The sequence below is a fragment of the Macaca fascicularis genome, chromosome 13 (genome assembly GCF_037993035.2).
Source record: "Macaca fascicularis isolate 582-1 chromosome 13, T2T-MFA8v1.1".
NCBI classification, from domain to species: domain Eukaryota; kingdom Metazoa; phylum Chordata; class Mammalia; order Primates; family Cercopithecidae; genus Macaca; species Macaca fascicularis.
In genome coordinates, this window is record NC_088387.1 from 47,885,017 (window position 1) to 47,910,533 (window position 25,517).

At 42.1% G+C, this 25,517-nt stretch overlaps 1 protein-coding gene across 8 annotated transcripts in view; it reads right to left on the bottom strand.

Annotated features, from left to right (window-relative positions):
- Positions 1–25,517, bottom strand: part of TET3 (tet methylcytosine dioxygenase 3) — a 137,461-nt gene that overhangs the window by 46,148 nt on the left and 65,796 nt on the right. For all 8 annotated transcript variants that reach the window (XM_074011528.1, XM_045369061.2, XM_074011531.1 and 5 more), the window contains one exon: positions 453–543. In XM_074011528.1, coding sequence (XP_073867629.1) covers positions 453–543 — 91 coding nt within the window. The remainder of the gene's footprint in view (positions 1–452; positions 544–25,517) is intronic.

The following is a 25,517-nucleotide window of genomic DNA, read 5'->3' on the forward strand; positions in this document are numbered from 1 at the left end:
GTAAAAAATTCTACCTATGAGGCAGTTTTGGAAAAAAAGGAAAAACAACCTGATCCCAATCAGGGCTTTTGGTCTAACTACCAATTTACAGGACACAGAGGCATGCGAAACATTATAAATGACACCACAATACCACGGGAAAGCTGTCAGCAAAATTCAGGCTGTAGGAAACTAACTCTACAGGACATAGAGCCATATAACCATGTTTCTTCAATAAAAACATTTCAAGATAGAGAGACGCAGGGGTACATGAATTGGGCAGACCTACAGAATGAAAGAAACCCAGAAACAATGGAAGTGAGGATCCCACAGTCAGCCTTCCATAACCCAGTTATCAGGGCTTCCTTTCTGTATGCTTTCTATTACAAGGCAATGAAAAATGAGAGGTGCTTAATATCCACGTTCCATTAACAGCACACCCGTTTCTCCTTGGACATCTGTGTATCACTCACCGCTCCTCCATGAGTTCCCGGATAGAGGCGACTGTGGGGCCAGATCCCAGGTGAGTATAATATGGACCTTCATCTTTCTCCACTATTTGTTCTGCAGAAACACAAAGAGTAAACATTTTTGGAATATTAATTAGTCAATATTAATTTAGAAAGGCAAACCACCAACAGGAAAGTTAACAGGCATGCTAGAAAACAGGAAACCCACATGCTTATGAACATGTGAAAAGGTGTTCAACTCCAGTAGAAATCAGGAAATACACATTAAAATCACAATAAAACACCATCACACAGGGACCAAATTGGCAAAAATTTAAAACTCTGATAAAACCAAGTGCTGTCTGTGATCTAAGCACTTTGGGATTCCGCCTACCATTGTCCAATGAAGCTAAAGAGTTGCATCCTGCATGACCCAGTAATTCCATTTCTAGACACACACTCAAGACCAGCGGTCAGCAAGCTACTCTCCTCCAGTGAGCCACCGCACCCGGCCAAAAACATTTTGTTAAGTGACAGAAGCCCTCCTGGGTAAATACCCAACCAAACTGAAGACAGAGGCTCAAACAGATACTTGTATGCCAATGTTCAGAGCAGCATTTATTCACCACAACTAAAAGGTGAAAACAACATAACCATCCATCAGCAGGTGGTTGGATATATGAAATGTGTATGTCCATATGACGGAATATTAGCCAAAAAAGGAATGAAGTTTTAATACATGTTATTACATGGATGAACCTTAAGAACATTATGCCAAGTAAAAGAAACCAGACACAAAGGACAAATACTGTAGGATTTCACTGATATGAGTTATCTAGAAGAGGCAGGTTCCTGGAGACAGAAGGTAGATGAGAGGTTTGCAGGGGCTGGGAGGAGCAGGAAATAAGGGGTTATTGCTTAATGGGACAGAGTTTCTGTTTAGGCTGATGAAGTTTTGGAAACAGATAGTGATGACAGTTGCACAATATTGTGAATGTAATTAATGCCACTAAACTGTACACATAAACATGATCAAAATGGCAAATTTAAGTTATACATACTTTACCACAATTTAAATAAAAGAAGTTCTGATACATGCTACAATATGGATGAACCCTGAAAACATTTTTTTTTTTTTTTTGAGATCGAGTTTTGCTCTTGTTGGGGTGCAGTGGCGTGATCTCGGCTCACTGCAACCTCCGCCTCCCAGGTTCAAGTGATTCTCATGCCTCAGCCTCCCAAGTAGCTGGGATTACAGGCATGTGCCACCACACCCGGCTAATTTTGTATTTTTAGTAGAGACAGGGGTTTCACCATGTTGGCCAGACTGGTCTTGAACTCCTGACCTCAGGTGATCCACTCACCTCGGCCTCCCAAAGTGCTGGGATTACAGGTATAAGCCACTGTGCCCCACCAAAAACATTTTGTTAAGTGAAAGAAGCCAGATACAAAACAGGTCACACATTGTATGCTTCCATTCATATGAAATACTCAGAATAGGTAAATCTATAGAACCAAAAAAGCAAATTGGTGGTTGTTGCCAGAGGCTGGGGGCTGGGGGTGTGTGGGTAGGAATGAGGAGTAACTGCTTAATGGGTACAGGGTTTTTTTTTTTCTGAAAAATTTTAAATATTTTAAAATATCATGAAAATATTTTAAAACTGGAGGGAGATGTGGTTGTATAATATTGTGAATGTACTAAATGCCACTGAATTGTTCACTTTAAGATGGTTAATTTTATGTGAAGCTCAACTCAACTTGTAAAAAGGAACAAACCATTCATGTAACAACACGGATTAATTTTAAATGAGTTTTTCTAAGTGAAAGAAAATAGACCCAAAAGGCTACATAGTAGCTGCTTTGGAAAAGAGTGATCTGGCTGGATATTAGGAGGCTAAAAACAAAAAAACTCTACACACAGTGTGCACCTACTGTACTACAGCTGGCAAGTTTGCTTCATATCTAAGATACGACAATTACATGTAATAGAGTATCCTACACTGGGTCCTACGACAGAAAAAGGACCATTGGTGGAAAAACTAATGAAATCCAAAAAGTCTGTAGTTAACAGTACTGTACCAACATTAATTTCTTCATTTTAAATATACCATAATTACGTAAGACATTTACAAGCAAGAGAAGGTATATAAAGTATATACAGGAACTCTCTGCACTAACTTCGTAACTCTCCCATAAATGTAAAATTATTTCAAAATAAAGTATTTAAAAAGTAAAAGAAAAAAACAGACAGTGAGCCATAATTTGCTGATCCTTAGGAGAAATCATAGTCACACACATTAAATCCCACATACAAAGATTTTCACATCAACACAGTCTGCAAGAGTCAAAGCTGTAGACAGCCTGCTGTGGACTGAATGTTTGTGTCCCTCCCAAATTTGTATGTTGAAGCCTAATCCCCAATGGGATAGCATTTGGAGGTAGGGCTTTGGGGAGGTAATTAGGGCAAGAGGGTGGCACCCTCCTGAATGGGACTAATGTCCTTATAGGAAGGGATACCACAGAGCTTGCTTCCCCTTCCCTCTCCCCTCCTGGCTATGTGAAGATACAGCGAGGAGGTGGCTGTCTACATGCTAGGAGGGGGCCCTCGATGGACACTAGACCTGCTGGTGCCTTGATCTTAGAATTCTCAGCCTCTAGAGCTGTGAGAAATCAATGTTCACTGTTTAAACCACCCAGGCTATGGGATTTTTTTTTTTTTTTTTCTAGAGACAGGGTCTTACTCTGTTGCCCAGGCTGGAGTGCAATAGCACAATCACAGTTCACTGCAGCTTCCACCTCCCAGGCTCAAGTGATCCTCCCACTTCAGCCTCCTGAGTAGCTGGGACTACAGGTGTGCACCACCATGCCTGACAAATTTTTGTATTTTTTGTAAAGACAGGGTTTTGCCATGTTGCCCAGGCTAGTCTCCAACTCCTGGGCTCAAGCAATCTGCCTGCCTCGGCCTCCCAAAGTGCTAGGAGTACAGGCTTGAGACGCTGGGACTGGCTGGTATTCTTGCTAAAATAGTCCAAATAAAGACACAACTCGTAATTCAGCAACAGTGGAATGGATTTCTCTTGAAATGCAGTAGTCATATTATGGAATATATTCAGCAATGAAAATCAGAAACCTGCAACAGCATGGTTGACTACAACAGCACCGTGAGTGAAAGCAGCACAACACAGATGATATGGTCTAGCTGTGTCCCCACCCAAATCTCATCTTGAATTGTAGCTCCCATAATTCTGTGTTGTGGGAGGGAGCCGGTGAGAGAGAACTGCATCATGGAGGCAGTTTCCCCCATACTGTTCTCATGGTAGTGAATAAGTCTCAGGAGAGCTGAAGGTTTGATAAGGGGAAACCCCTTTCACTTGGCTCTCATTCTCTCTCACCTGCTGCCATGTAAGACATGCCTCTTACCATGATTGTGAGGCCTCCCCAGCCATGTGGAACTGTGAGTCCATTAAACATCTTTTTCTTTATAAATTACCCAGTCTCAGGTACGTCTTTATCAGCAATGCGAAAATGGACTAATACAGCAGAATACAGTTAAGATTCCATTTAAATGATATTCAATAACAGACTCAAACTATACTAAGAGATCCATACATAGTGAGTAAAAACTACTAGGTTGAAATATGAAATTGCAGACAGTCAATGATTTTTGACCTATCAAAAATGATAATTTTATATGGTTCAACTTCATACAAAGAAAAGCAGGGAAATTACTGTCACAAATGTGGGGAAAAGAAAGATCAGACTGTTACTGTGTCTCTAGAGAAAGAAGTAGACATAAGAGACTCCATTTTGTTCTGTATTTGAGATGCTGTTAATCTGTGACCCTACCCCCAACCTTGTCCTTGCAAGAGACATGTGCTGTGGTGACTCAAGGTTTAATGGATTTTGGGCTGTGCAGGGTGTGCTTTGGTAAACAAGTGCCCGAAGGCAGTATGCTTGTGAAAAGTCATCATCATTCTCTTAATCTCAAGTATCCAGGGACATGTACACTGCCAAAGGTCGCAGGGACCTCTGCCTAGGAAAGCTAGGTATTGTCCAAGGTTTCTCCCCATGTGATAGTCTGAAATATGGCCTCGTGGGAAGGGAAAGACCTGATCGTCCCCCTGCCTGACACCTGTGAAGGGTCTGTGCTGAGGAGGACTAGTATAAGAGGAAAGAAGGCCTCTTGGCAGTTGAGATAGAGAAAAGCATCTGTCTCCTGCCCGTCCCTGGGCAATGGAACATCTCAGTGTAAAACTCGATTGTATGTTCTGTTTACTGAGAAAGGAGAAAACCGCCTTAGGGCGAAAGGTGGGACATGGAGATGTTTACATATGCATATCAAGGCACAGCACTTTTCCTTAAACTTATTCATGTCCAGAGATCTTTATGCATATGTCTTACTGCTGACCTTCTCCCTACGATGATACTATTATCCTGCCACTTCCCTTTTTCTAAGATGGTAAAGATAATGATCAATAAATACTGAGGGAACTCAAGAGACCCGTGCAGAGACCCATGCCGTGCAGGCGTGGGTCCTCTGTATGCAGAGCGCTGGTCCCCTGGGCTCACTTTTTCTTTCTCTATACTTTGTTTCTGTGTCTCATTTCTTTTCTCAAGTCTCTCGTTCCACCTCTCTCGCCCCCACCCACAGGTGTGAAGGGGCAGGCCACCCCTTCAACAAAAGTTAAGAGAATGGTTACTTCTGGGGGATGGAAGAGGAATGTGGTTAGAAAGGCATACAGGTCTAGGCATGGTGGCTCACACCTGTAATCCCAGCACTTTAGGAGGCCGAGGGGAGAATCACTTGAGTCCAGGAGTTTGAGACCAGGCTGGGCAACATAGTGAGACCTTGTCACTACAAAAAAACAAACAAACAACAGTAAAAACCTAGCCAGGCTTGTTGGTATGTGCCTATAGTCCCAACTACTTGGAAAGCTGAGGCAGGAAGATCACTTGATACCAGGAGTTCAAGGCTGCAGTGAACTCAGCCTATGAATTGCACCACTGCACTCCTGCCTGGGTGATAGAGCAAAGACCCTGCATCAAGGATCAAGGAAAAAAGATAAATAAACAAGAAAGGGCATAGAGGTGACTCCTGGGGGACTAGAAGTGGCCTATTTCTTGATCCAGGTGGTGGTCACACAGGTTCATTTTACAAAATTTCATTAAGCTTTACATGAATGTTTTGGGTACTTTCCTATGTATATATATCACAATTTTTTAAATGTAAAAAATAAATTAATTTCATACCTATTTTATTCAGATCATTATGCTCAACTTTATGGGGCATACAAGATAGAATAATACCTGACTGTTGCCTTTTAAAAGTGTATGATCTAGCCAAGCAGACAAGACCCACACATAAGATACCTCATGGCACTTCCTATCAATAGGGGAAGATAAAACTTGCAATGCATAGTGTTAGGACAACTGGGGGAAAAGAGTTTGATCCATACTTAATACCTTAACCCCCAAATCCATTCCAAATGGCTGAAAGATTAAAATACAAAAAAATTAAACTATACAATACACATGCTAGAAGGAAAAAAATGGAAATTTAAAAAAATAATCAGGAAGAAGGGTCTTTAAGTATGACATACAATTCCGAAGCCACTCCCAAAAACAAATAAATTAAACCCTGATAAATCAACTAAAGAAAAACTTAGTAATAACTACTGAAAGTCAAGCTGAAAGACAAACATCACACTGGGAAGAGAGATCTGGAACTGACATCAGTCAAAAGGCTAATTTCCTTAATATAGCAAGAGCTACTACAACTAAACAAGGTCAACAACACAAGAGAAAAATGAAAAAAAGATACCAATGGTTCTCGAAAAATGCAAATGGCTCAAACACGCATAAAACTACAATGAGATGTCATTATCCCTCTTTCAGAGGAGTCCCTACCAAAAAGTCTGATAAGTCACTGTGTGGGTGAGGATATAGGCAGTATAAAGAATAATTTAGCAATACATTAAAATGACAAATGCATAATCTGTTTGAACTAGCAATTTCAAAGAATTTCAAATTCCTCAAAAAATTTATTTCTAGGCATTTGGTTATAATTGTATATGTAAAAAAGGACCTATGTAACAAGAACACTCACTATATCACTGTTTGTAATGGAAAAATATCAGAAATAACCTAAATGTCCATTATTATGGACTAGTTAAATGCATTACAGCATATCCATATAATGAAATATTGAGCAGTTGTCAAAAGGAATTAAGTAGCTTCAGATTTACTGACAGAAAATGACCTCCAAGATATTTTAAGTGGGAGAAAAAAAAATTTCAGTACAGCATGTATAAGATGCTACAGTTCGTTTACACACAATCACACATACATTTGTACATAACACACTTGTACAAGCATAAAGGTATATACATATGTCATTATGAACTCTAAGAGCAGCAGAGTAAAAGCAAGTTCAGTTGCTTTTACTGAGTTCAGTTGCGTTCCAGTTAAAAAAGAAAACAAAAACAAAAACAAAAACAGCCATGGAGTGTACAGCCAAGCAGATGACCTGATCGAAGTGGCTTGCCACTGACGGTGTCTACTCATGGAGGCACCTCACTCCTCCCTACTGTCCTGGGTCAGGCTCTTGCCTCAATTATCGCCATCGTCTCCTAACAGTTGGTCTGAGCCCTCCTAAGTCATCCTACCCAATACCACCAGTTATGTTCCCCAAACAGAAATCTGTTTACATCACTTTCCATTGATGATGCCACACTAGACAGACGACACAATCCAAATTTCAGAACGTGGTCCACAAAGTCCCCACCATACCATCTCCACACACCTCCCTGCCTTGCAACCTGTCCCAGACACCAGGGGCTCTGCTACACAATCACTTGGTACCCCACATCCTTAAATATGTTTTCTCATTGACAACAGAGCCTTTCTGGATCTCTCCTTTTGGAAAAACTCATTTTTTTCCCCTCTTTCCTTGCAGCTCCAGCTCAAAGAAAGGGCCTAGTTTAAATGCCACTTTTTCTGTGAAGCCCTATTGAACTTTCTCAGGCTGTTTTCCCTCTGGACTTCTAGAGCATCTTGTATACAATGTCAATTATCGAGGCATGTATATATACATTATATACTTGTTATGTAACTGTTAATGTGGCACAGAATAACAAATGCAGATCTTGCAGACAGAAACCTGGGCAACTACAATGGTTACCTTCCCAACCTCTCTAATCCTCATGCCTCTATGCGTAAAATACACAAAGGGCTTAGCACAGTATTTGGCACATAATATAAGCTCAATAGGCAGCTGTTGTCTAAGCTCCACCAAACAAATTATGTGACTGTGGGCAAATTACACAACCTTGGTGAGCCTCAACATAGTTAAAATTATGTTTTTACATAATAGGATTGTTGAAGATTAGATGAGATGTAAGGTACCAGTGCTTAAACATTTCATGAATGAGTATATTCAACTAAAGAGTTAGAAATGACTCATTCCAAATGGGCACTATTTTGAACCATAAAATGGAATTACAGAAGGATGCATGTAAAGAGGTAGGGAGAGGAGAAGGCCAAGGGAGAGCGGGGGGAGGGAGAGGAAGAGAATATGAGAATGTGGGTGCTGGAGGCAGTGGTCTGAACTCTTTATAGGTGCTAGGAGACCACATGGTATACAGAAAATAGAACACAAGAATATGCCAGAACTTCTGGGCTTTGTTCCAGTTTCTATTGTCTGGAGAAAATTCAAAGTAACAAACTGACTGCAGGGTCTTATGCTGGGAACAGAAACATCATGTAGCTTTTGCTGATCATCTTCTGCCTAACTCACAAAAACTCAAAACTTACATGGTTAAGGTCAGAAAAAGGAAATTTTCAAGAAGGCACAAACTAAATCTTAGCAACTCCATCCCAATAGCTGGAAAACAAGACACGAAGATCTAAAACCAAGACAACCTAGAACTGGCTGGTCAGGTTTCTCTGGGAAGGCCACTAAAACACAAAGGGCAGAGAAAGCTCCAAGTGCCAAACAAAACCAAAGCCACTTTCAGCAGTTTACAGGGCAGCCCAAGGAGTCTCTTAAAAGCATTGTTTCTTTTACTTATGTCTCCTCCTGAGTATAAGTCTGTATAAGGGAGAAGATATTCTAGAAAAGAGATTTGACAACAAAGTTGGTGACTTACAAAGTTATAAAACTAGTATACATGTACAAATTATCCTCATATAACATATGATAGATATTATATTATCTTCTGTGCATGCATATGTGTAACATATATATACACTACCACCATCAATTTCTTGTTATGTAAATGTCTCATTTTCATATAGTTTTCATTTTATATATTGAATAAATGTTATGTATGGTACTTAAAGGATCCTGAGCTAGGAACTAAGATTAAGTATCTTATTAAGTATAAGATAAAGAAGATATAAGTATAAAAATCAAAGAAGTAAAACCTATGTACTGTTAAATTCGAATTATAAATATCAGGTCCTGTCCACTTGAGAAACACAAAAGCAATGACATTATAGTAGCTGTAAGTACCCCTAGCTCTCTGGTTTTGATTTTTAAACACCATTATCCTTTAAAAGGAAACAAGTGGGCCGGGCGCGGTGGCTCACGCCTGAAATCCCAGCACTGTGGGAGGCGAAGGCAGGCGGATCATGAGGTCAGGAGATCGAGACCATCTTGGCTAACACAGTGAAACCCATCTTTACTAAAAACACAAAAAATTAGCAGGCGTAGTGGTGGGCGCCTGTAGTCCCAGCTACTCAGGAGGCTGAGGCAGGAGAATCACTTGAACCTGGGAGGTGGAGGCTGCAGTGAGCTGAGATCATGCCACCGCACTCCAGCCTGGTGACACAGCGAGGCTCTGTCAGGAAAGGAAAGGAAAGGGAAAGGGAGGGAGGGAGGGAGGGAGGGGGGAAGTAGAGAAAGAGAGACAGAGAGAGAGAGAGAGAGAGAAGAAGAGGCCGGGCGTGGTGGCTCATGCCTGTAATCCCAGCATTTTGGGACGCCGAGGCAGAGGGATCACAAGGTCAGGAGATCGAGACCATCCTGGCCAATATGGTGAAACCCCGTCTCTACTAAAAGTACATTAAAAAAAAAAAAAAAAAAATTAGCCAGGCTTGGTGGTGTGTGCCTGTAATCCCAGCTACTCGGGAGGCTGAGGCAGGGAAATTGCTTGAACCCGGGAGGCAGGGATTGCAGTGAGCTGAGATCGCACCACTGCACTCCAGCCTGGCAAAAGAGCAAGACTCTGTCTCAAAAAAAAAAAAAAAAAAAAAAAAGAAAAGAAAAAGAAAGAAAGGAAAAAAAAGAAAGAGAAGGAAAGAAAGAGAGGAGGAAGGGAAGGGAAGGGAACGGAAGGGAAGGGAAGGGAACGGAAGGGAAGGGGAAGCGGAAGGGGAAGCGGAAGGGGAAGTGGAAGGGGAAAGGAAGGAAGGAAAGGAAAGGAAGGAAGGAAAGGAAAGGGAGGAAAGAAAGGAAAGGAAAGGGAGAAAGGAAAGGAAAAAGGAAAAAGGAAAAAGGAAAGGAAAGGAAAGGGAAAGGGAAAAGGAAAGAGAAGTCAGGTGACCAAGCCAAAAAAAAAAAAAAAAAAAAAAACCAGGTGGCCTTGGAGAAATGGTTAATTCAAGGTCTGAGGCAGGAAAAGTATGATGTGCCCTGGATATTTCTTGCTGAACAAAAAGCAAAGAAATGATCAAAGAACGATCTGGGGTGAGGTATATCCAAAGACCACAGGAGCTGGCCTGAAGGGGCATCCCACTAGCCAAATTTGGGACAATCTGAGCAAAAAGAACGCCTGTAACTAAAACACATTAAATATATAAATATTCATTAGGCCATAATAATGCTAAAAAAAGAGAAAAGAGAAAAAAATAACAAACACTCCATTGTCCTTGAAGATGATTATTCATTTCATTTCAACTGCTATAATATGCATAGTTTTTATGAGTTACCACTTAAAGTTAAACCTTGTCACTTAAACCATAGCAATACTATACATAATCACTTTCACTTTTGATCTCATATTCATTGAAAAAGCTTTTAGACTTGCTTAGATAGATATATCTTATATATCACCATATATACATAAAAAGAAAAACATAAGCTAAATACAGTAAATGTGTTGCATGTTTTCCAAGAATACAGTTGACTCTTGAGCAACACAGAGGTTAGGGGCACCAACTCCCAGTGTGGTTGAAAATCTGCATATATCTTTTTGGCTTCCCTGAAACTTTACTAATAGCCTACTGTTGACTGGAAGTCTTACTGATAACAGCTAATTAATACATAGACTAGTATCTACATACATTTTATGCATTTGTGACATACTTACCATTTATTAAGAATTTTTTTCAATATTTCTAGGCTATGTATTTTGTCAGTTTTTTCAAATTTTTTACAAATCTCCAAAAAATGTTCCAGTATATTTATTGAAAAAAAAATCTGGGCCAGGCGTGGTGGCTCGTACCTATAATCTCAGCACTTTGGGAGGCTGAGGTGGGCAGACTGCTTGAGCCTAGCCTGGGCAATGTGGTGAAACCCCACCTCTACCAACAAACAAACAAATAAACAAAAATTAGGCAGGCGTGGTCCCAGCTACTCAAATGGCTGAGGTGGGAGGATCACTTGAGCCTGGGAGGCAGAGGTTGTAGTGAGCGGGGATCACACCACTGCATTCCAGCCTGGGAGACAGAGTAAGACCTTGTCTCAAAAAATTAAAAAAAAAAAAAAAAATGCTCAGAAGCTTAGTTCCATGTTTCTACACACAATAACTTTGTTTCAATACTGAATCACACTGTACTCTTTTTGAAGATAATTTAAACAGTATTTAATCTTAACACACATAATACTAACAATATTCATAACTCACCGAGATAACAATATGAAAAGCTGTGACCAAATTCATGCATGTATATGGTGCCATAATGGCTGCCTGGCCAACAACTAGTATAAGACATCATTGATTATAAGCTATATCCTGACTTCGGAGAGCTTCGAGATGTTTTTAAGTAGTATAAAGCCACATATGGCCGGGCGCGGTGGCTCAAGCCTGTAATCCCAGCACTTTGGGAGGCCGAGACGGGCGGATCACGAGGTCAGGAGATCGAGACCATCCTGGCTAACACGGTGAAACCCCGTCTCTACTAAAAAATACAAAAAACTAGCCAGGTGAGGTGGCGGGCGCCTGTGGTCCCAGCTACTCCGGAGGCTGAGGCAGGAGAATGGCGTAAACCCGGGAGGCGGAGCTTGCAGTGAGCTGAGATCGAGCCACTGCACTCCAGCCTGGGCGACAGAGCCAGACTCAGTCTCAAAAAAAAAAAAAAAAAAAAAAAAAAGCCACATATGCTCACACTTCTTCCAACTGATGAAATGTGATATTAAGCCAACTCTTATATTCTGACAATTGGTAATTAAGGGGAAATTATGCATTATCCTTGCTTTCTTACTTAGAAAGTAATCAAATGAAGAACAGCACTTTTTTGTTTCTTATTTTGGGAAAGAACTCTAAAGATAACATCTACCCCTCTTTTACAATCTATTTCACTTATTTTTTTTTTGTCTGTAGAGATGGCCTTTGTTGCCCAGGTTGGTCTCAAACTCCTAGGTTCAAGTGATCCTCCCACTTCGGCCTCCCAAAGTGCGGGATTGTAGGCAGAGGTATTGCACCGGGCCAGATCTCCCTCTTAAACTTTTAAGTGCACAATATGGTATGTTTACTATGTTGTACAGCAGATCTCTAGGACTTACACATCTTGCATAACTGTAACTTTATATGCATTAAACTCATCTCCCCCTCCCCCATCCCTTAGCAATCACGTTCTATTTGCTACTTCTATAACTCTATTTTACAAGATCTCATATAAGTGGAATCACGCAGCATTTGTCCTTCTGTGACTGAATTATTGAGCATCTTTCAGGTTTTGTAAGGTATTAAATGTAAAAAAGGATGGACAGAATTAGAATATCATCAGTTTGCAATCCCTAATGAAAAATTAACTTACACAAGGATCATCAGTAGACATGATATGACTAAAGATTGATGGGGAACTGGATAATCACATGGTGGTAAAGTATCGCCTGACAAATTATTTGCTGGACACATAAGGGGAAAACATAACTTTAGACTGGCAAGACCTGGCTCTCGCTCTTACCACCTTAACCTAGTGACAACTGGGCTTCACCAACAGTGGGACAATTAGACTTCTCAATGTGATTTTATATGAGGAGCCTGGCATACTCCATTAAAAAAAAATTTTAGGCCAGGCATGGTGGCTCAGGCCTGTAATGCCAACACTGGGAAGCTGAGGCGGGCAGATCACTTGAGGTCAGGAGATAGAGAACAGCCTGGTCAACATGGTGAAACCTCATCTCTACTAAAAATACAAAAATTAGCCAGGTGTGGTGGTGCGTGCCTGTAACTACAGCTACTCGGGAGTCTGAGACAGGAGTATCACTTGAACCCAGGAGGCGGAAGTTGCAGTATGCCGTGATCGCGCCACTGCACTCCAGCCTGGGTGACAGAGTGACACTCTGTCTCAAAACAAAACAAAACAAAACAAAACAGAACAAAAAAACTTTCACCTGAACCTAACCAAGTATTTAGATCTTTCAGTATATGATTCTCTTTTTTCTCACAGTGAAACAAGGTTTACTAACCTTCTTAGTGCTGCTTAATGCTATTCGATCTTAAATTCAACAGGTGACTTTACCCTATTTATATTCATTGTTATAACATGTATTTCTGGCATTTTATGTTTTCCATGTTTAATGCTTCCTCGTCTTCTTCGTTTGCTGCAGATGTTGTATTTTCTATTTCCCCCACCAGCACCATCCCTGGTAATCTGGAAAAATCTATAGTATGTTTTTAGAAATGCTAATGGTACTTCTAAAGAGAAAAGTTAGTACCTCTACAATTTCTCCCACCTCCTCCTTTACTTCTGCTTTTCACTGGCATCCTTAGGAAGGTATTTTCCTCTGCTACACGTTAAGATGTTTAACATAAAAATATACCTTAAGTAGAGTTTAAGTAAATATCTTTTGTTTTAGAAAAATAACTGTCATTTAAAGTTAGACTTTACATTTGAACAGATTTAGTGTTCGTTGCCAGCCTCTCCATACTACAACTTCCCCATCTATTATCATTTTGATTCATCTCTAGAAAATCTGAGTTCTTACATATTCAAAAATGTTTTTATGAAGACTTTACATATGGATGGTGACTTAAGTAGGTCAAACTTGGATCAAACTTTTAAATCTCAATACTCTATTCAGAGAACTGCAATACATATATCCAACAAAGGACCCATATATCCAAAATAAAGAACCCTTACCACTCAATAAGAAAAAGAAAAACAATAGAGAAATGGGCTTGAATAGCAACTTGAATGACTTGAACAGGAACTTGAACAGAAAGGACTTGAACAGGAACTCTACAAAAGATGGCATATGAAAAACTGCTCACCCTCATTAGGCATCAGGGAAATTCAAATTAAAACCACAGTGAGATACTATTATACGTCTACACAATGGCAAAGACGGGATGGCACCATTTGCTGGTGAGAACGTGGAGCAATGCTGGTGGGAGCCTAAATTGTAACAACCACTTTGGAAGACCAATGGTACCTACTAAAACTGAACACACACAATTTCAGTCCTAGGTAAGTACCTAAGCATATACATGTACACATAAATGCACCAAGAGACAGGTATAAGAATGTCTTATATCAGCATGATTCATAACAACCCCAAGTTGGAAACAACCCAAAAGACCATCAGCGACCTACTGGATACATTGTGGTGTATTCAAAAAATGGAATACTGTACAGCTATGAGAATGAATGACAGGGGCAGATAACAAATGTACATACATACAGATAACACAGGGCCAGGCACGGGGGCTCACATTTGTAATCCCAGCACTCTGGGAGGCCAAGGTGGGAGACTAAGCCTGGGCAACAAACAGAGACCTCGTCTCTAAAAAAAATTTTAAAATTAGCCAGGCGCAGTGGCATGTGCCTGTAGTCCCAGCTACTTGGGAGGTGTGGGGATTGCTTGAGCCAAGGAGTTCATGGTTGCAGTGAACTATGATCACATCACTGCACTCTGGCCTGGACAACAGTGACATCCTGTCTCTCTAAAATTAAATAAATAGGCCAGGCAAGGTGGCTCATACCTGTAATCCCAGCACTTTGGGAGGCCGGGGCAGGCGGATCACCTGAGGTCAGGAGTTCGAGACCAGCCTGGCCAACCTGGTGAAACCCCGTCTCTACTAAAAAAAATACAAGTTAGCCAGGCATGGTGGCGCATGCCTGTAGTCCCAGCTACTCTGGAGGCTGAGCCAGGAGAATCACTTGAACCAGGGAGGCGAAGGTTGCAGTGAGCTGAGATTGTGTCACTGTGCTCCAGCCTGGTCAACAGAGCGAGACTCCATCTCAAAAAAATAAATAAAAATTAAATAAAAACATAGATGAATCTCATAAACACATCATTGAGCAAAAACCAGAAAATGAAAGAGCGTATGATACATATTCATGATTCCATTGCATGAAGTTTAAGAACAGACAAAACTGATCAGTGTGCTAAGAAGTTAGAATAGAGTAGTTACCTTAGGACAGGGGTCAACAAACTTACTCTGTTAAGTACCAGACAGTACACATCTTAGGTTCTGCAATCTCAGGGGCAACTACTCAACTCTGCTGTTGTGGTGCAAAAGTGGCTATAGACAATAGATCAACAAATGAGCATGGCCATGTTTTAATAAAACTTTACAGGCTCTGATATTTGGATTTCATATACTTTTCATGAGTCATGAAATGTTATTCTTCAATTGACTTTTTTTTTTTTTTCCAACCATTTAAAAACATAAAAACCCCTTTTATACATGAATGTGGGCCAGGTTTGGTCTGCAGGCTGCCAGCCTATGTTTTAGAGGATTGGGTGGCACGTGCCTGGAGGGGTGGACTTCGGAGGCTTCTGAGGTGCTGGTAAAATTCTGTTCTGCTGTTTACATGAGTGTGTGTCTTTTATAAAACTGTATGGAGCTGTACACTTGTGATTCACATACCTTCCTGTACGTGTATTTCAATACAAAACGTTTTTTTAAAGTGCTTTTAAAAAAGCAAAAAAATTTAAAAATTAAAAAACATTTGTTTACAAAAACCTAATATATGTGACCAACTTTTTTTTTTTTTTAACTTGTAGGTGATTCTTCACCCTTGAAATTCAATAAGTTAATCAGCATTATTTGTCAAATTTTCCTCATTTTCCCTGGATATGATAACTTCTTCTTATAACACTTTTCACTTCAAAAACATTTTCTATTCTACCTTTGACTCTCACGTTTGTCCAGTGTGCACCACACTCTTCGCCGGGAACACTGAGTGTTCCCAAGATTCCTACCAGAATGCATCTGTGTGTGGGGTCCCTACTGTCCCTCTCTTCTGCTTCCCTCGCTGTACGCGACAGCGATACTGTTCATTTCTACATTTTCCCGTTTTGGGGTAAACTTTCAAGACCTTGCCTCTTCCTCACCAATCTGCTTTTTCTGTTAACTCTGATTCTGCTTTTTGTAGCTTCTTAATGCACTTTTTATGTGCTTTGTAATGGCAAAGTGCTTCTGGAATTTAATCCATAACTCTCATGACTTCTTTATAACTTAGCACCTCACCTTTCATTTTTTATTTCATAGCGACTGTTTTCTTCAACTTCCTTGAAGATGTAAGTCAGCAGTTTAAACAATTCCTGTATTTTCTCATGTAAATTTTCTTTTTTAAGCTTAAGTATTTGTAAACTAAGCTTGTTAACACTAATGAAAATGTACAAAGAATTATAAATTTTCATATTAAATGTTATATTAATCCCTCCACTTTTCCTACAGAATTTGAATGGCTACCATGTTGTTTGTTTGTAAAGCAATCTTCTTACAGGAGAAGTCGATCTCTAGTTTCTTCCCCTTGGCAGAACTGACACTTTGGATCAATTAGTTCTTTGCTGTAGGGGCTGTTCTGTGTGTTATAGGAGGCTTAGCAGCATCCCTAGCTTCTAGATGTCAGTAGTACCACACCACTTGAGACAACCAAAAATGTACTCAGATACTGCCAAATGTCCCCCAGGGGAGAGGAATGGAAAGCCTCCAACTGAAAGCCACTAGTCTATACTCATTTGCCCAAAAATAGAGCGGGCAGAATTTCCTTACTCCTGTTTACCTGGACACTGCTCAAATTCTTCCCTTAAAAATTCAGCTAGAGGCCAGGTGCGATGGCTCAAGCCCGTAATCCCAGCACTTTGGGAGGCCAAGGCAGGTGGATCACAAGGTCAGGAGTTCCAGACCAGCCTGGCCAAGACGGTGAAACCCCGTCTCTACTAAAAATACAAAAATTAGCTGGGCGTGGTAGCATGCACCTGTATTCCCAGCTACTCAGGAGGCTGAGGCAGGAGAATCACTTGAACCTGGGAGGCAGAGGCTGCAGAGAGCCAAGATCGTGCCACTGCACTCTAGCCTGAGTGACAAAGTAAGACTCTATCTTAAAAAAAAAAAAAAAATTCGGCCGGGCGCGGTGGCTCAAGCCTGTAATCCCAGCACTTTGGGAGGCCGAGACGGGTGGATCACAAGGTCAGGAGATCGAGACCATCCTGGCTAACACGGCGAAACCCCGTCTCTACTAAAAACACAAAAAATTAGCCGGGCGAGGTGGCGGCGCCTGTAGTCCCAGCTACTCGGGAGGCTGAGGCAGGAGAATGGCGGGAACCCGGGAGGTGGAGCTTGCAGTGAGCTGAGATCTGGCCACTGCACTCCAGCCTGGGCGACAGAGCGAGACTCCGTCTCAAAAAAAAAAAAAAAAAAAAAAAAAAAATTCAGCTAGATAACTGGATGCTGTAGAGGTTTCAATTATTAGTTTGAAAGTTCAGCAGTCTGAGAGGGGACAGGAGAACTGGGACTAGCTGTGGACAACTGCGACTGGGAAACTTCATCTCCAAGCCCCTCTGTCTCTTGGAGCCAATGCCTCTAAATTTTTATGTGTATGTTGAGGGTTGGGTTGTACTCTGTCCTGATGGGGAGAGATACTCTTAAGATTTCGGTTCATTCCCTCGAAAGGGACTGAGTTAGTCACTCTGATAAGATGTCAAGTTAAAATAAAGCCCCACAGTTGGCAGGATTTTTGTTTGGTGGTTCAGTAAGTATTTTTTCTTTGCACAATAGCTTTTTCGGTACTGTTGGCCTTCAGCTACAAAGCCAGCTCTTAGGATATGATTTCCCATCTCTCTAGCCCACCATCCTCGGCCCAGACCTTATCCCCTTCAAAAGCTGGAGCAAATGGGGAACATGCTCTGCCTGCATTCCCTGGTTTCCACACAGCATGGCTTCTAGACGGTGGTCTCCCATCTTCCAGCCCATTTCTCCAAGTTGTGGGGCCCCTCTGTTATTTTTCCCAACACTGGGAGTTGTGTACTCAGTGTGTCATTCTTTAATTCAATTTGATCTCAAAGTGGCAGACAGCCCTCGGAATTCATGGTTGAAGATTGGGGCTATTCCCAAATTTCAGCTGATGAAACCTTTTCCTCTATTTTTATTGATTTGGTTCCTTTCACCAGGTTTCAGGAAAGGAGTATTTTACCATCTTGCTGTTAAGTCACTATTTTACCTTGTAGTCCCCAAGGCAATATTTCTTCCTTCTCCATAAAGGTAAAGTGGCATCGCTGGGAAATGGCTCAACTCCTCTTAAAGAAAAATCTATTTTATGTCTTTTTTTTTTTTTTTTTTTTTTTTTTTTGAGACGGAGTCTCGCTGTGTCACCCAGGCTAGAGTGCAGTGGCGCGATCTCGGCTCACTGCAAGCTCCGCCTCCCGGGTTTACGCCATTCTCCTGCCTCAGCCTCCGAGTAGCTGGGACTACAGGCGCCCGCCACCACGCCCGGCTAGTTTTTTGTATTTTTAGTAGAGACGGGGTTTCACCATGTTAGCCAGGATGGTCTCGATCTCCTGACTTCGTGATCCACCTGCCTCGGCCTCCCAAAGTACTGGGATTACAGGCTTGAGCCACCGCGCCCGGCCTATTTTATGTCTTGTTTTGATCACTGAGAGAAGTAGTGAAGGTGTTTTTTTTTTTTTTTCCCCCTCTCTAAAATACATGGTAGAAAGCTCTGGGGGAGAGCTCAGGAGAGCAAAATCCAATTTTTGAGAAAATGCTCGTTATATGGCTTTAGGTGTTTTTCTTAACCCTGTGCACTTAATTCTATACTCATTAAAATATAAAAATATGTTCTGTTCCATTTCTGCTCTAGGCTGGGGAGAGAATGAATATATCCTTTCTGCTATCAGCAAGAGACACTTAACACAAGAAACCACGCATTACTACCTAACAGAAAGAGATGCTTAATTTCTAAAAGAACCTTACACCTTTCTGCACTCTCTACACACAGACTAGGGCATCCACATTTTTCCAGGATTATACACAGGAGTACAGCTGAGGCATTTCTTTTTTATGACATTAGCACAGAGAGACAGTATACAATTAATGTACAGATGTCAAGATCACACAAAGGTTCCATTTGTACCTATCTACTCTTTCCAAACAATCCTATGCAATTGCCTCAGTTTCTTAGTCCATTTTCTGTTGTATAAACAGAACGCCTGTTCTATAAAACAGAATACCTGAAGCTGGGGAATTTATAAAGGAAAGGAATCTATCTCCTACAGTTCTGGAGTCTGAGAAGTCCAAGGTCAAGGTGCCACACCTAGTAAAGCCCTTCGTGTTGATGGGAACTCTGCAGAGTCTCAGGTGGTGCAGGCCACATGGTGAGGGGCTGGGTGCGCCAGCTCAGGTCTCTCTTCCCTTTCTGAATAGAGTCACCAGTCCCACTCCCGTACTAACCTGTTAATCCATTAACCCATTACTCCATGAATGAATTAATCTATTCATGAGGATAGATCCTGCATCACCCAATCACCTCTTAAAGGCCACTCCTCTCAATACTGCCTTTAGGGGATTAAGTTTCTTTTTTTTTTTGAGACGGAGTCTTGCTCTGTCGCCCAGACTGGAGTGCAGTGGTGCGATCTCGGCAAACTCCGCCTCCTGGGTTCACACCATTCTCCTGCCTCAGGCTCCCGAATAGCTGGGACTACAGGTGCCCACCACCAAGCCCGGCTTTATTTTTTTTTTTTTTGTATTTTTAGTAGAGACGGGGTTTCACTGTGTTAGCCAGGATGGTCTCAATCTCCTGACCTTGTGATCCGCCCCGCCTTGGCCTCCCAAAGTGCTGGGATCACAGGCGTGAGCCACTGCACACTCGGCCGGGGATTAAGTTTCAACCTAAGTTCAGGGAAACAAAAACATTCAAACCACAGAACTCAGTTTTCTGATATAATTGTAGTGGACTTAACGCTGAAGAGCATAAGATTATATAGCTAATTAGATTCCACTTTAATGACAGTCAATGACTGCTAGTATGATGGCTCCTGAAAGCCACAGCCACAGGTAGGTAGAATGTGAGGCCCTACTCTGGATCAGGTGTGCTAGATGAATTTTTTAACACTAAACTCTCAGGTCAGCTGCCTGTGAAAACATGTACAGCATGCTGGGCCTTTATAATAATGGGCAAATTCACGACGATAAACATTAAAGGTAAGGAGATCATTCCTAAACCCATTTGACACCTTAACAGAGTATAATATGGAGGCAGAATAAGGCTGACCGGTTGACCAAAAAATATGAAGGGTACTTGCCATAGGCTTAGCACCAGTCTAGATGCTTTATAAATACAAGCGGCCAGACACGGTGGCTCACTCCTATAATCCCAGCAGTCTGGGAGGCCAAGGTGGGTGGGCTGCTTGAGTCCAGGAGTTCAAGATCAGCCTGGTCAACATGGCAAGACCCCCATTTCCCCTACAAAAAATTAAAAAAATTAGCCAGCCATAGTGGTGCATGCCTGTAGTCCTGGCTACTTGGGAGGCTGAGGCAGGAGGATCGTTCAAGCCTAAGAGGTCAAGGCTGCAGTGAGCCATGAGTGTGCCACTGCTTTCCAGCCTGGGTGACAGAGTGAGACCGCATCTCAAAAAACAAAACAAAACAAAATAAAACATGCAGTCCTTGTGCTTAAGGAACCTGGGATTTAACTGCAAAGACTGGTGCACACAGAACAAATAATGTAAGACAAGGAAGAATCCAGCATTAAATCCTAACCCTTCTTGTCTGATGCTGTTAGCCCTCTCAACCTTGAAACTATTCATTGGTTCTTTAACCTACCCCTCTCCTCAATTTCTTCCCACATCTTTTCCACACTTTCTTCGAAGCCTCCTGTTTGAGCTCCTCTCCCCTAAATGGTGGTAACTTCCATTCTCGGGCTTCTTTTTGATCTACACAGTCAGCCTGGTGAAATGACCAGGACTGAACATTTCAGTTACCATCAGTCTGCCAAAGACTACCAGTTCACAGATCTGACCCGATGGACACCGCCAGGTCCCACAGACATCTCAAAAGCCAGGTACCCAGACTTGCTGCCCTCCCAGTATTTCTAACCTTGGTGACAGGCAGCACCATCAACCCAGTCGCCCAGCCTGGAATCTCAGAGGTCACCTGTGACCACTCCTCCTCCCTTACTACTACATCCAACCGGTCACTGGAGCAGTTAATTCTTTTCTTATTCTTTCTCTTATCTGCCCCTCCCCTCCTCCTTTCTACTCAAGGTCACTCTAGTTCAGAGGCCCTTTATTTCTTGCCTGAACTACATCTGAGCCTACAAACTGGTTTCTCTGGCTTTGGTATCATCCCCTCTTCCCCTGAAACTCTCCTCTCCAGCCACTCCCAATCTTTCATCTTCCACACCCGTCACACCGGCATGACCTGTATTTCCCCACGTTCTCTCATCTTCCACATCTTCATGTGCTTTTCCACATGCCTTTCATCTGCATAAACTTCAGGTCCCTTCTCCTTGTTCCTCTATTAAACGTCTATCTATCCTTTAAAACTCAGTAAGACATCCTCTCCTGCAGGAAGTTCTCTCTGACACCCTGCTACTCACGGCCAGATTCCCCATCCTTTATATGGTGTCCAAATAGTCATTGTCTCAAAAAATATTTAAAAGATAGGAAGTTTCTCTTCATCTCAATGCAGTGGGGTGGGGGATTTGTGTGATACCTTCTCATAAAAACTGTAGAAAATAGACTTTATGTGATTGTAAACAAATAACTTTGTGTTCTCCATTCAGGACTATGTCCCATTTGAAATTCCCTGATGGACACACCATCGGCCACATTTGCTGGACAATGCCACTGCCTCACTCGGACTTTCACCACGCTCCAGGCAAAGGAGATATTTTCCCTGTGGCCACTTCTTCAGGGAAGAATAATCAACTGGTTAAAAATACAACATATTTCTATGAAGGCAACCACTAGCATCTACACCTCCTAACCTCCTGCTTTTGCTGTGGTTTAGTCTCTGCTGCTTCCTGTTGGCTGCTCCTCGGAGACATCAGGACAACACTTACAAACTAAAACAGACTGCTTCCTCATCTCTAAGATGGTGACTAGATGAGCACAAAGGATGCTTTTCCCACTAAAATGTCATTTGGATTCATTCTCTGTCCTAAACTGGCTCCTCTTGGGAATTTCCCTGTTACTGAAAATAGACAAAATACACAAAGCCGTAGGGAACAACAGTCTCTATAGCTCCTTGTCCCATTCCTGACAATGGTGTTATAGGATGGTTGTGGGGGGACTCTCCAATGTGCATTTTTAAATATCCACACCTACAAGTCACTTGCAATAATTCAATACAGAAATTCAACTTGTGATAAATATTCTCCAAACTGTAAACATCATATTACCTTTTAGAGAATGGCATTTCCTTTCATGGCTTATAAGTTTACTTCTTTGAAGCTTTAAAGGGGTGCCTTTAATACTTCAAGATTCAGATAAAAAAATCCGCATGAGTCCCATCCAGACCTTCAGAAACCCACCATTTTTATATAAGGGGATTGGGGACTTTGGTTACGTGGTGATGCCCATATTCACTAAATTGTTTATTTGGCAAAATTACCAAAACCTTGAATAATAGAGGTTTTGTTTTGTTTTGTTTTTTGAGATGGGGTCTTGCTCTGTCACCCAGGCTGAAGTGCAGTGGCACGATCTCAGCTCACTGCAACCTCAGCCTCCCAGGTTCAAGTGATTCTTCTGCTTCAGCCTCCAGAGTAACTGGAATTACAGGTGCCCACCACCACACCCGGCTAATTTCTGTAGTTTTAGTAGAGATAGGGTTTCACCATACTGGCCAGGTGGTCTCGAATTCCTAACCTCATGATCCACCCGCCTCAGCCTCCCAAAGTGCTGGGATTACAGGCATGAGCCACAGTGCCCGGGCCCCTCCCCTACCCCCCACTGCTCCCTTTTTTTTTTTTTTTTGGCTATAGGAACTTGTATGCTTTTATAAAGTTGTTCCCATATTCTGTTATCAGCTATTAGGTGGCTTCATGGAGTCTCCATATTTCACCCCCACTTCTATGGAAAATTCTTCCTGTAACTACCTACCACTGGTGAGGGTATGAATTTCTGGAGTATGGGATTGTCCCACTGTCACCCCAGAGTGAGCACCTTGATTTCTTTTTTTTTTGTTTTGTTTTTTGTTTTTTTTTTGTTTGTTTTTTTGAGACGGAGTCTCGCTCTGTCGCCCAGGCTGGAGTGCAGTGGCGTGATCTCGGCTCACTGCAAGCTCCGCCTCCCGGGTTCACGCCATTCTCCCGCCTCAGCCTCCCAAGTAGCTGAGACTACAGGCACCCGCCACCACGCCCGGCTAGTTTTTTGTATTTTTAGTAGACACGGGGTTTCACCATGTTAGCCAGGATAGTCTCGATCTCCTGACCTCGTGATCCACCCGCCTCGGCCTCCCAAAGTGCTGGGATTACAGGCTTGAGCCACCGCACCCGGCCGAGCACCTTGATTTCTAAGCCTTGTTCTGAGCCTGGATTCACAAAGACAAATTCTACCACACCAACTGAAGAAGTACCTGTTCAGGCATGGCGGCTTACACCTATAATCCTAGCACTTTGGGAGGCTGAGACAGGTGAACTGCCTGAGCTCAGGAGTTTGAGACTAGCCTGGGCAACACCATGAAACCCTGTCTCTACTAAAATACGAGAAGTTACCCAGGCATGGTGGCGGGTGCCTGTAATCCCAGTTACTCAGGAGGTGGAGGCATGAGAACTGCTTGAACCCAGGAGGCAGAGGTTGCAGTGAGCCAAGATCATGCCACTGCACTTCAGCATGGGCAACAGAGTGAGAAGCATGTGGCCAGACAATTCTGGAAAACAGAATGGGTTCTCCTAACACGAACCTCAGGCCCTCCAGAAATTTTCAGAGCAAATATTCGTTGCCTCTCTTCATTCTACTACCATTGTTTTAGTGAGGACCTGTTTCCCAGCTGACTAATTTCAAACACAATATGACATGGTGGTTAAGAGTCCAACTGCCTAGGTTCAAATCTCACTTTCACTAGTTTGTATGACCTTGGTAAATTACTTAATCTGTTTCCTCACGGCTAAAATGGAGTCACTGACAGTACTTACCTCATAGAGCTGCTATGAGGATTAAGTGAGGTGGTGACTATAAAGTACTTGGCAGGGTGCCTAGACCTAAGCAGGTGCTTCATAAACACTTTTACTCTCAACAGCTTCCTAATGGGTCTCCTACCACAGGGTTATCACCCTCCACCAATCCACCTTCCATGCTATTGCGAGTGTGCACTTTCACAAATATTTCTGGGTTATAAAATACAAATTTCATTGTAGAAAATTCAGAAAACACATGACGGAAAGGTCATCCATATCCCAATCATAGAGACAATCCACTGTTGATATATTTCCTTCTAGTCTTTTTTCCATTTTTTAAAACTTAACTGAGATGATCGTTCAAATTTGTTTCACGTAAGTATTTTCCTCTAATTTAACAATACAAAGTGTTGTTAGCTCCCAGTTTCTGGAGGTCTGGTTTCTCTGATGCTGACAGATGCCTGCACTTTTGCTTACTGCCTACAAGCGAAGATGTATCCTCTCTGGTGGGGGCTCCTCATTTGAGGAATGCAGGAGAACAGAGATTTCAGGTAACCCTTGCAACATCCCATCCTGCAAGCTTGCTCCTTATGCCAAGACTGTGCTTATGCACTCCTCAGTCTGGAAAGCCTTTCTGCCTCTCCCCATCTGTGTTCACGACAGTTTTCAAAACCCAGCTCTAAACAAGAGTTTCCTAGATAAAACATGACCTCCCATGATGACAACCAAGTCTGTGCTACAGGGTACTCCTGCGATGCAGCCACTTCCATACAGCAGCATGGGCCTCAGAGGCAAAAGGCACTCGGCACACACTGGCTGAGTGGGTGTCTAAATATTTTATTGTCTATTTTTTTTTTTTTCCTTAAGTAAACCATAGGCTAGACGCAGTGGTTCACAACTATAATCCCAGCACTTTGGGAGGCTGAGATGACAGGACTGCTTGAGCCCAGAAGTTTGAGACAAGCCTGGGCAATACAGTGAGACCTCGTCTCTACAAAAAATTTTTAAAAATTAGCCAAGTATGGTGGCATGCACCTGTAATTCCAGCTACTCGGGAGACTGAGGTGGGAGGATTGCTTGAGCCCAGGAAGTGGAGGCTGCAGTGAGCAGAGATCATGCCACTGCATTCCAGCCCCAGCAACAGAGTGAGACCCTGCCTTTAAAAAAAAAAAAAAAAAAAAAAAGTAAACCATAAAGTCCTTTAGTGATGAACCATTTCTCTTAATTTTATGCTTATTGGCAGTTATACATGGCTAGGTAATTAATATATGATAAATAAAGGAACAGTCAACTTTTTTTTCCTTTACAAAGGTATGGTTTTACTTTTCTTGCCCTACTGGACTTGATAGGCTTGATAACAGCTGACACTCTTGTGCCAACACAACACTAAGTGTTAAACTCATTACTAAACACATAGTAATGAATTTATAATCCTCACAACAGTCCCGGTGAGGCACGTACTATTATCGTTTTCATTCTACATATGAGGAAGCAGAAACTGTGATGGGTTATGTAAAGTGCCCAAGTACTCCCAGCCAGTAAGTGGAGTTGGGATGCAAATTTAAAAACTAGTTT